Source organism: Neomonachus schauinslandi, chromosome 5 (genome assembly GCF_002201575.2).
Source record: "Neomonachus schauinslandi chromosome 5, ASM220157v2, whole genome shotgun sequence".
Lineage (NCBI taxonomy): Eukaryota > Metazoa > Chordata > Mammalia > Carnivora > Phocidae > Neomonachus > Neomonachus schauinslandi.
Window position 1 is genome coordinate 58715430 of NC_058407.1, and position 12243 is coordinate 58727672.

The 12243-nt window shown below is 35.6% G+C and overlaps 1 protein-coding gene across 1 annotated transcript; it reads right to left on the reverse strand.

Annotated features, from left to right (window-relative positions):
* Positions 1 to 1563: 1563 nt before the first annotated feature.
* On the reverse strand, positions 1564 to 2499 carry LOC110577483 (olfactory receptor 6C76-like). The gene has a single exon (XM_021686814.1). The coding sequence runs from the start codon at positions 2497 to 2499 to the stop codon at positions 1564 to 1566; it is 936 nt and encodes a 311-aa protein (XP_021542489.1).
* Between the last annotated feature and the right edge of the window lie 9744 nt (positions 2500 to 12243).

Here is a 12243-nt window from a genome sequence, read left to right on the forward strand (position 1 = left end):
ACTAAAGCATTTTTTATAAGCAGATGTAGTAAATATTTTTGCTGAGACACAATTGTAAATATCACAGATGTTTTAGACATTCATGCTCTCAGAATTTAATTTTCACCTGTTTTTGATTATGTGTTACCCTGTTTCTGTAAACACTTATTAGAAGAACTCATTCTTTTTATGGTGAGAAAAGAAAACCAAAGCACTGAGAATTCAAATAAATATTAAGGAAAAATGTTCTGATGGTAAGTTAAATGATTTCATGTGTTCATGCATTGCTTGTGGGAGAAGACAGGAAAGAAGCAAATAGACAAATACTAAATTAAGTTTTATTCTTGTAAGTGTAAAGCAATGATTAAGAACTTGTTATAGGAAAGATTTATGTCAAGTTTTGGATAGTGCAAACATGCTTAAATCCACACCCTCCAATGTCCATAAAAATTCTGAAAGACATATTTTTCATATTTAAGATAATGAAACCATATGAACACTGGAAAACATTTTAGGGTACCATCAATGTGCCAGAAATTTTAAAAACTATCTGGGAGATAGAAAGCATGTGGTTTTAATTTCCAAAATAAAATAAATGAAATAAAAAAAGAGGAAATTGGATCATAGGAAACCAGGTTCTTTCCAGGGGAGCATCAGATAAGCTCCAGGCTCAGCATCAGCAAATGAAAAGAAAGTAATGGGCTACGGAATAATCATCAGTGTAGTTCACTCAAAATGTTTGTGGTGAAAATATTGGGATTTCACAGAAATGGCAATGCCATACTTGTAGTAACTTTGGAATTTAGTCCAAAAAAGACATTAAACAAGATAAGTTATAATATTAAAGGATAAAATTCACAATGAAGATATAATGTCTATGTCCCAAATAGCATAGATCAACATTTATGTATAAAAACCCTAGGAGATACAAGGACGAATAAAAGCACACTAGAGGTAGGAGACTTTACCTCACAGATGAAATTACTTTATTTTTTTTAATTTTTATTTTATTTTATTATTTTTTAAAGATTTTATTTATTTATTTGACAGAGAGAGACACAGCGAGAGAGGGAACACAAGCAGGGGGAATGGGAGAGAGAGAAGCAGGCTTCCCGCAGAGCAGAGAGCCTGATGTGGGGCTCGATCCCAGGACGCTGGGATCATGACCTGAGCCGAAGGCAGACGCTTAACGACTGAGCCACTCAGGTGCCCCTGAAATTACTTTAATACTCAATGCTTATGCACCGGGAGAAATAACTTTTTAGAATTGCTTAGAATTTTATCTAGCTTTTGATTAGTGTGTGAAGAGAAAGTTCTTTCAGTGATTGTTAAAACTAAATTCTGGCATTCTTGTTAAGTGTTCTCCTCATTTACATGACATCACATCACTCATGCTTAGAAAATTTCCAGAGCATATAAATGTAAAAAGATAGTTGAACTAAGTGAGGCCAAAATAGAATAAATGGAGACTAAGAGCTGAAGGAAAGGAAGTTGAGAATCATAGTGGCTGGAGAAATATAACAATGTTAACATTGTTTTAGACATAGGTTCCATTTAAAATTGAGGTTATGAATTTCTTTATGATTACAATTTATTTGAGAAGCATTTGTTGGCTAAGTTCTTAAAGGACTGCTTTACCTGCTGGTTCCTTAGGGAGTAAATAAAAGGATTTAGCATTGGGGCAACAGAGGTATTGAGCACAGCTATACCCTTGGTCAAAGCCACACCTTCTTTTGCTGAAGTTTTGACATACATGAAAATGCAACTTCCATAAGAAATAGAGACAACAATCATGTGTGAAGAACAAGTGGAAAAGGCCTTTTTCTTTTGCTCAGCAGAGGGGATTCTCAGAATTGTTTTAAGGATGAATACATAAGAAAGAACCACTAACATTAAGGTTACCATGAGCGTGAATACTGCCAGGAAGCATCCCATGAGCTCTAGGAATGCTGTGTCTGTGCAGGAGATCAGTAGCATAGGAGAAGAGTCACAAGTGAAGTGGTCAATGATGTTGGAGTCACAGAAATCCAGTTGAAGTCCCATGATCACAGGTGGAAAGATAATGAGAAATCCAGCCAGCCAAGAGCTAATTACAAGCTGGTTGCAGACTCTGCTGTTCATTATTGTTGTGTAATGCAATGGCTTACAGATAGCTACGTACCGATCATAAGACATAGCAGTCAAAAGAAAAAATTCTGTTGAACCAAGGAGTATGAAGAAAAACACCTGTGCAATGCAAGAATTATAGGAAAAGGTCATATCTCCTGTTATAATGCTGACCAGAAATCTAGGAATACAAACTGTTGTGAATGAGATTTCTAGAAAAGAGAAATTCCTAAGGAAGAAATACATGGGAGTTTTAAGGTGAGAATCTATCAGAGTGAGGGTAATAATTGTCAGGTTTCCAGTTATACTCAGTATATATGTGAAAAATAGAAATAGAAAAATCAAAATATTTAGTTCTGGGTCATTTGTTAATCCCAGAAGAATGAACTCTTTCACAGATGTTTGATTTTTCATTTCTTATTGTTGACTTCTTCCAGGTCTATAAATGCAGACAAGAAACAATGATTTTGTGAGTCCAGTATTATTTTTTTTATCACTTCTGCTGGTTTAAAAAATATATAAGACATATAATGGACCAATAAATTAGCCACCAAATTGTACTGAATTCTGAAAATATGTATGAGCCAGGACAAAGAAACTTATACCCAGTATCTTCCTTGTAGACCACTAGCCATTTAACATTGAGTGAGTCACTTGATAGGTCTGATAAACACATCTGTATATGAAAAATATACTTATCAAATGTGTTTTACTTTCTTTTAAAATTGATCATATGTGTATGAAAATTATAAAATGTAAGATATTATTTTATTTCTATTTAAATATTTTACTAATGACCACATGTTCTAATGAGTTTTCTTAAAATAAAACATTTGAAGTTTGCTTTTTAAAATAGTTTCTACAAATTTTCAAGATGTTTCATGTCAGTCTTGCCTAAATAGAGAATTAATAACTTAAAAAAAGAATCAGAGCTATAAAATCTGAAATTTATATAATCCTAAACAAACTAAGAATTAAAACTTTTCCTTTCTGAATCAAATAATAATCTATTACTTTTTGGAAGATATTCAAACAGACAAATTTAAGTGATTTAAGTTACAAATTGATTAGAAAATGGAAAAAAATATATAAGGTAAGAAATTTAAAAATATACTTACAGTTATATATAATCCTATGTGGTAACAATTTGACTTCTCAAATCCAAATGTTCTGTTGCCTTACTTTGAATGAGTGTCAGTGTTTGAGGCTTTACTTTACTTTTGGAGCATTTTATAGACTTCACAATTTGTTTCTGCTTTTAATTTCATTATGCAAGAACATATTTCTGTAGTGTGTAGGTGGAATTTGGCAGGATGATCCTGGTCACATGGAGAAAGATGAAACACACTGAAGAATAAGTTTAGGAGAAAGTTTATTCCAGAAGTTGGGGAGACCCTGATAGAAAGTTGACACAGCCCCAGTTGCTCATAGAAAGTGGCAGCAAAGTATCCAAGAGGTTCTGTAACTGGTGATCCAGGAAAGAGTTGGTGACACAGTGGAAACAGGTTTGTGGATTGTTCCATGTAGTCAATCCATGTTTAGTCTGAAAGGCTGAGACTCAAGTGGTCTTGCAAAAATTTTTCATTGGGTAACAGTATCTCGGGCACTAGCCCATTGTTTAGGAGTAAAGCTAGAAGTGTGGAGAGGGGAGGCCAGAAGCAAAACGGACTTCTGCCCTAAATTTTTACCCGGTAAGACGGCAGAACTAAAGACTGAACTCTCCTGGAATGTGGGTAAGACTCTCAAAATAAATAAAAAGTAAAAGAAAGAGAAAAATGTGGGATCGGGCAGTAGTTACAGCGAAATAGGCAAATAGAGGTGACAAAGTTGTGTATTTTGCTGGTTAATTAAGTGAAGTTCTTAGTTCAAAAGGAGGGGCTCAAGCCATGAGTGAGAATCCAGAAATAATAGCTATAGGAAAGAGGTGAGCTGCATAGGAATGAATAAAAATTTGTGAGAGAGAAAATCCTTGAAATGTAAGGAACCATTCCAAGTTGCACAATCAAAGAGCAGGCATTTAGTATTTCTCATTTTCCAAAATTTCCATAAAAATAACAGTATCCTAACCCTAGATGCTAGGAAGACCTACTAATATAACATTTTACCTGGCTCCCAGTAAATTTTGTAAGATAAAGATGGGTTGTAATTTTTTAAGAAAAAAACTTTTTCTTACCTTCCAGTGGGAAAGTTGGTTTTCTAACTATTGTTATCAAAACAAACAGACGGGTTTTTTTTTTCCCCCTCAAGATAGTCACAGGAGATTCTTGCAGGAAAACAATTAAAATGTCTCTAGAGAGAGATGTTCCTGAGGAGTATATTCTAAAGTTTAGTTGGATAATTTTAATTAGGTAGCCTTGGAAAATGATTTTTTAAAAAAATATTAAATGTCAGAGAGGTGTATAAGTGCAGAGGATAGCAGTGAGGAAAAAGCAGTCTTAGAATTTTCATATTGTCAATGTTATATTATTTTTACCTGAGATAAATATCTGCCGAGGCACTATAATCAAATTACATGTAAACTTGTGAAGCAGAAAACAGCAAGAAGAAAGGACACAAGGATATAAAGTGTGCTATTCAAATATTTTGTTAATAAAAATATGTTGACAATAAACAAATAAACAATCTATTGGGACTACACCAAAATAAAAACCTTTTTCCACAGTGAGGGAAACCATTAACAAAATGAAAAGGCAACTGAATGGGAGAAGATATTTACAAATGATATATCCAATAAGGAGTTAATATCCAAATATATAAAGAAATTATACAACTCAACATCAAAAAAACCAAATAACCTGAATAAAAACTGGGCAGAGAATCTGAATAAGCGATTTTCCCAAAGAAGATTTACAAATGGCCAACAGACACATGAAATGTGCTCAACATCATTAATCATCAGGAAAATACAAATCAAAACCACCATGAGATATCACCTTACAACTGTCAGAATGGCTAGAATCAACAAGGCAAGAAAAAATAAGTGTTGGTAAGAATGTGGAGGAAAAGAGAACCCTCTCATGCTTTTTGGTGGGAATGTAAATTGTGGCAGCCACTGTGGAAAAAAGCATGGAGGTTCCTCAAAGAATTAAAAATAAAAATACCATTTGATTCAGTAGCCTAACTACTGGGTGTTTACCCAAAGAAAAGAGAAACACTAATTCAGAAAGATATATGCATCTCTACACTTACTGCAGCATTATTCACAATAGCTAAGATATGGAAGCAACCCAGTGTCCACTGATAGATGAATGGGTAAAGAAGATGTGATATGTATACAATGGAATACTACTCAGCCAAAAAAAAAAAAAAAAAAAAGGAAAGAAAAAGAAAAAAATGAGATCTTGCCATCTGCAACAACATAGATGGACCTAGAGGGTATTTATGCTAAGTGAAATAAGTCAGAGAAAGACAAATACCACTTACATGTGCAATCTAAAAACAAAACAAAGGAATAAACAAATAAAAAAACAGACTTTTAACTACTGGGAACAAACTAGTGGTTGCCACGGGGGGAGATGGGTGGAGGATGGGTGAAATAGGTAAAGGGGATTAAGAGGCCCAAATTTCCAGTTATAAAATAAATGAGTCATGGAGATGAAAAGCACAGCATAGGGAATATAGTCAATAATGTTGTGATAATATATAGTATAGTACTTATTGTGGTGAACACTGAGTAATGTATAGAATTGTTGGTTCAATATGTTGTACACCTGAAACTAATGTAATATTGTATGTTAATTATGTTTCAATAAAAAAAATAAGTAAACCAATTCTTTGTGATGGAGAATTTAAAAAATCAGCATATAACTAAACAGAAAGTTATGAAATCCTCATATTTTAGAAGGCTCAATATTTTTAAGGTTTCAATATTTAACAAATGTATTGATAGATTCAACAAAATTCTAATCAATATATCACCAAGGTTCTTTTTTGAAAAAATTTTTTATTTAGAACAGTTTTAGAACTATGGAAAAAATGTGAAGGTAGAGTTACTATATGTCCCCAACATAGTTTCTCCTATTATTAACATGTTAATATGGTAGCTTCATTGCACTTAATGAACTGATGACACATTTATTGATACTTCTGACTTATATCCAATACTAATTTATTTTGTTGCTAAATTTTTCTAGCTTTGGCCATTGGGAAGCCTTTCAGTTGGCTACTCTTCCATTTGACATCCAACCATCATAGTGTGTTTTTTAAAAATCACTTCCTTATTTTCTGGTACTATAAGATGCTTCAGGATCATCTTATATATTCCTTACCAGAGCCCTCTAATCAGACATTCCTGCAATAATACCTGGTTACTTTTATTGGAGAATGGTATTAGAAACCAAGATCTGTGGCTCTAGGTGTGTTCATTGCTACCATGGTGTTATTGCTTCTAGACCCTACAACAGGACAGAGCCAGGAAATAAATGTGATCCTAATAATATATAAATACATAAGTATTACTATATGCAACCTTCCTCGCCTTCTTCTCTGTAACCACCCACTCCAAAAGTGAGAATCCTGGCCCCACTGACCACCATCCATTTACTTATTGTTGAAGTTTTATAGTAGGTCTATGATTCATTTTGAGTTAATTTTTGTGAAAGGTCTGTGTCTAGATTTATTTTTTGTATGGATGTCCAATTCTACATTTGTGGAAAAGATTTTCTTTGTTGAATTGCATTGCTCCTTTGTCAAAGATCAACTAACTGTATGTATGTTGTTCTACATATGGGATTTCTATTCTGTTTCATTGATCTTTATGTATACTCTATTGTCAATACCATGCTGTCTTCATTAAATCATCTTTATAGTGAGTGTATTGTATTTTACCTTCAATTATTTCTTCTTCAGTGTTCATCTTTACTTTGTGTAGGTAGAATAAGGTTTCTTTTTTATTTTATTGTATTATGTTATGTTAATCACCATACATTACATCATTGGTTTGTGATGTAGTGTTCCATGATTCATTGTTTGTGTATAACACCCAGTGATCCATTCAGTATGTGCCCTCTTTAATACCCATCACCAGGTTAACCCATCCCCCCACACCCCTCCTCGCTAGAATCCTCAGTTTGTTTCTCAGAGTCCATAGTCTCTCATGGTTCGTCTCCCCTTCCATTTCCCCCCCTTCATTTTTCCCTTCCTACTATCTTCTTTGTCTTCTTTTTTTAAACATATAATGTATTATTTGTTTCAGAGGTACAGGTCTGTGATTCATCAGTCTTACACAATTCACAGCACTCACCATAGCACATACCCTCCCCAATGTCTATCACCCAGCCACCCCAACCCTCCCACTCCCCACCACTCCAGCAACCCTCAGTTTGTTTCCTGAGATTAAGAATTCCTCATATTAGTGAGATCATATGATACTTGTCTTTCTCTGATTGACTTATTTCGCTTAGCATAATACCCTCTAGTTCCATCCATGTCGTTGCAAATGGCAAAATTTCATTTTTTTGATGGCTGCATAATATTCCATTGTTTATATATACCACATCTTCTTTATCCATTCATCTGTCGATGGACATCTTGGCTCTTTCCATAGTTTGGCTCTTGTGGACATTACTGCTATAAACACTGCGGTGCATGTACCCGTTCAGATCACTACATTTGTATCTTTGTGGCAAATACTCAGTAGTGCAATAGCTGGGTCGTAGGGTAGCTCTATTTTCAACTTTTTGAGGAACCTCCATACTGTTTTCCAGAGTGGCTGCACCAGCTTGCATTCCCACCAACAGCATAGGAGGGTTCCCCCTTTCTCCGCAACCTCACCAACATCTGCCATTTCCTGACTTGTTAATTTTAGCCATTCTGACTGGTGTGAGGTGATATCTCATTGAGGTTTTGATTTGGATTTCCCTGATGCCGAGTGATGTTGAGCACATTTTCATGTGTCTGTTGGCCATTTGGATGTCTTCTTTGGAAAAATGTCTGTTCATGTCTTCTGCCCATTTCTTGATTGGATCATTTGTTCTTTGGGTGTTGAGTTTGATAAGTTCTTTATAGATTTTGGATACTAGCCCTTTATCTGATATGTCATTTGCAAATATCTTCTCCCATTCTGTCGGTTGTCTTTTGGTGTTGTGGACTGTTTCTTTTGCTGTGCAAAAGCTTTTTATCTTGATGAAGTCCCAGTAGTTCATTTTTGCCCTTGCTTCCCTTGCCTTTGGCGATGTTTCTAGGAAGAAGTTGCTGTGGCTGAGGTCAAAGAGGTTGCTGCCTGTGTTCTCCTCAAGGATTTTGATGGACTCCTGTGTCACATTTAGGTCTTTCAACCATTTTGAGTCTATTTTTGTGTGTGGTGTAAGGAAATGGTCCAGTTTCATTCTTCTGCATGTGGCTATCCAATTTTCCCAACACCATTTGTTGAAGAGACTGTCTTCCTTCCATTGGACATTCTTTCCTGCTTTGTCAAATATTAATTGACCATATAGTTGAGGGACCATTTCTGGGCTCTCTATTCTGTTCCATTGATCTATGTCTCTCTTTTTGTGCCAGTACCATACTATCTTGATGATAACAGCTTTGTAATAGAGCTTGAAGTCTGGAATTGTGATGCCGCCAGCTTTGCTTTTCTTTTTCAAGATTCCTTTGGCTATTCGGGGTCTTTTCTGGTTCCATACAAATTTCAGGATTATTTGTTCCATTTCTTTGAAAAAAGTGGGTGCTACTTTGATAGGGATTGCATTGAGTGTGTAGATTGCACTAGGTACAATCGACATCTTCACAATATTTGTTCTTCCAATCCATGAGCATGGAATGTTTTTCCATTTCTTTGTGTCTTCCTCAATTTCTTTCATGAGTATTTTATAGTTTTCTGAGTACAGATCCTTTGCCTCTTTGGTTAGATTTATTCCTAGGTATCTTATGGTTTTGGGTGCAATTGTAAATGGGATCGACTCCTTAATTTCTCTTTCTTCTGTCTTGTTGTTGGTGTATAGGAATGCCACTGATTTCTGTGCACTGATTTTATATCCTGCCACTTTACTGAATTCCTGTATGAGTTCTAGCAGTTTTGGGATGGAGTCTTTTGGGTTTTCCACATAAAGTATCATGTCCTCTGCAAAGAGTGAGAGTTTGACTTCTTCTTAGCTGATTCAGATGCCTTTTATTTCTTTTTGTTGTCTGATTGCTGTGCCTGGACTTCTAATACTGTGTTGAAAAGCAGTGGTGATAGTGAACATCCCTGCCGTGTTCCTGACCTTAGGGGGAAAGCTCTCAGTTTTTCCCCATTGAGAATGATATTCGCTGTGGGTTTTTCATAGATGGCTTTTATGATATTGAGGTATGTACCCTCTATGCCTATACTCTGAAGAGTTTTGATCAAGAAAGGATGCTGTACTTTGTCAAAAGCTTTTTCTGCATCTATTGAGAGGATCCTATGGTTCTTGTTCTTTCTTTTATTAATGTATTGTATCACGTTGATTGATTTGCGGCTGTTGAACCAACCTTGCAGCCCAGGGATAAATCCCACTTGGTCATGGTGAATAATCCTCTTAATGTACTGTTGGATCCTCTTGGCTAGTATTTTGGTGAGAATTTTTGCATTCATGTTCATCAGGGATATTGGTCTGTAATTCTCCTTTTTGATGGGGTCTTTGGTTTTGGGATCAAGGTAATGGTGGTCTCATAAAACAAGTTTGGAGGTTTTCCTTCCATTTCTATTTTTTGGAACAGTTTCAGAAGAATAAGTATTAATTCTTCTTGAAATGTTTGGTAGAATTCCCCTGGGAAGCTGTCCGGCCCTGGGCTTTTGTTTTTTGGGAGATTTTTGATGACTGCTTCAATTTCCTTAGTGGTTATAGGTCTGTTCAGGTTTTCTATTTCTTCCTGGTTCGGTTTTGGTAGTGGATACATCTCTAGGAATGCATCCATTTCTTACAGATTATCTAATTTGCTGGCATATAGTTGCTCATAATATGTTCTTATAATTGTTTGTATTTCTTTGGTGTTGGTTGTGATCTCTCCTCTTCCATTCATGATTTTATTTATTTGGGTCCTTTCTCTTTTCTTTTTGATAAGTCTGGCCAGGGGTTTATCAATCTTGTTAATTCTTTCAAAGAACCAGCTCATAGTTTCATTGATCTGTTCTACTGTTCTTTTGGTTTCTATTTCATTGATTTCTGCTCTGATCTTTATTATTTCTCTTCTCCTGCTGGGTTTAGGCTTTATTTGCTGTTCTTTCTCCAGCTCCTTTTGGTGTAGGGTTAGTTTGTGTATTTGAGACCCTTTTTGTTTCTTGAGAAAAGCTTGCTATTTACTTTACTAAAAGTATTGCTATATACTTTCCTCTTAGGACTGCCTTCGCTGCATCCTAAAGACTTTGAACAGTTGTGTTTTCATTTTCATTGGTTTCCATGAAGTTTTAAAATTCTTCTTTAATTTCCTGGTTAACCCATTCATTCTTTAGTAGGATGCACTTTAGCCTCCATGTATTTGAGTTCTTTCTGACTTTCCTCTTGTGATTGAGTTCTAGTTTCAAAGCACTGTGGTCTGAAAATAGGCAGGGAATGATCCCAATCTTTTGGTACTGGTTTGAGACCTGATTTGTGACCTAGGATGTGATCTATTCTGGAGAATGTTCCATGGGCAGTAGAGAAGAATGTGTATTCCGTTGCTTTGGGATGGAATGTTCTGAATATATCTGTGAAGTCCATTTGGTCCAGTGTGTCACTTAAAGTCTATTTCCTTGTTGATCTTTTGCTTAGATGATCTGTCCATTGCAGTGAGTGGGGTGTTAAAGTCCCCCACTATTATTGGTATTGCTGCAAATGTGTTTCTTTGCTTTTGTTATTAATTGGCTTATATAATTGGCTGCTCCCATGTGAGGGGCATAGATATTTACAGTTGTTAGATCTTCTTGTTGGATAGACCCTTTAAGTAGGATATAGTGTCCTTCCTCATGTCTAATTATAGTCTTTGGTTTAAAATCTAATTTGTCTGATATAAGGATTGCCACCCCAGCTTTCTTTTGGTGTCCATTAGCATGGTAAATGGTTTTCCACCCCCTCACTTTCAATCTGGGGGTGTCTTTGGGTCTAAAATGAGTCTCTTGCTGACAGCATATCGATGGGTCTTGTTTTTTTATCCAATCCGATAACCTGTGTCTTTTGATTGGGGCATTTAGCCCATTTACATTCAGGGTAACTATTGAAAGATATGAATTTAGTGCCATTGTATTGCCTGTAAGGTGACTGTTACTGTATATTGTCTGTGTTCCTTTCTGGTCTATGTTGCTTTTAGGCTCTCTCTTTGCTTAGAGGACCCCTTTCAAGATTTCTTGTAAGGCTGGTTTCGTGTTTGCAAATTCTTTTAGTTTTTGTTTGTCCTGGAAGCTTTTTATCTCTCCTTCTATTTTCAGTGACAACCTAGCTTGATATAGTATCCTTGGCTGCAAATTTTTCTCATTTAGTGCTCTGAATATATCATGCCAGTTCTTTCTGGCCTGCCAGGTCTCTGTGGATAGGTCTGTTGTCAATCTAATGTTTCTACCATTGTAGGTTAGAGATCTCTTGTCCTGAGCTCCTTTCAGGATTTTCTCTTTGTCTCTGAGACTCATAAGTTTTATTATTAGATGTCCGGCTGTTGACCTATTTTTATTGATTTTGAGGGGGGTTCTCTGTGCCTCCTGGAGTTTGATGCCTGTTTCCTTCCCCAAATTAGGGAAGTTCTCTGCTATAATTTGCTCCATTATACCTTCTGCCCCTCTCTCTTTCTCCTTCTTCTCGGGTCCCAATTATTCTAATATTGTTTCATCTTATGGTATCACTTATCTTTTGAATTCTGCCCTTGTGATCCAGTAGTTGCTTATCTCTCTTTTTCTCAGCTTCTTTATTTTCCATCATTTGGTCTTCTATATCACTAATTCTCTCTTCTGCCTCATTTATCCTAGCAGTTAGCACCTCCATTTTTTATTGCACCTCATTAATAGTCTTTTTGATTTCAACTTGGTTAGATTTTAGTTCTTTTATTTCTCCAGAAAGGGTTTCTCTAATATATTCCATGCTTTTTTAAAGCCCAGGTAGTATCTTTAAAATTGTCATTCTGAACTCTAGTTCTGACCTCTTACTAATGTCCATATTGATTAGGTCCCTGGCAGTCGGTACTCCCTCTTGTTCTTTTTTTTGAGGTGATTTTTTCCTTGTCATTTTGTCCAGA

What these genes read in the sequence shown, in the direction of transcription:
- LOC110577483 (XM_021686814.1), bottom strand. Translation starts at nt 2,499, where the DNA reads ATGAAAAATCAAACATCTGTGAAAGAGTTCATTCTTCTGGGATTAACA.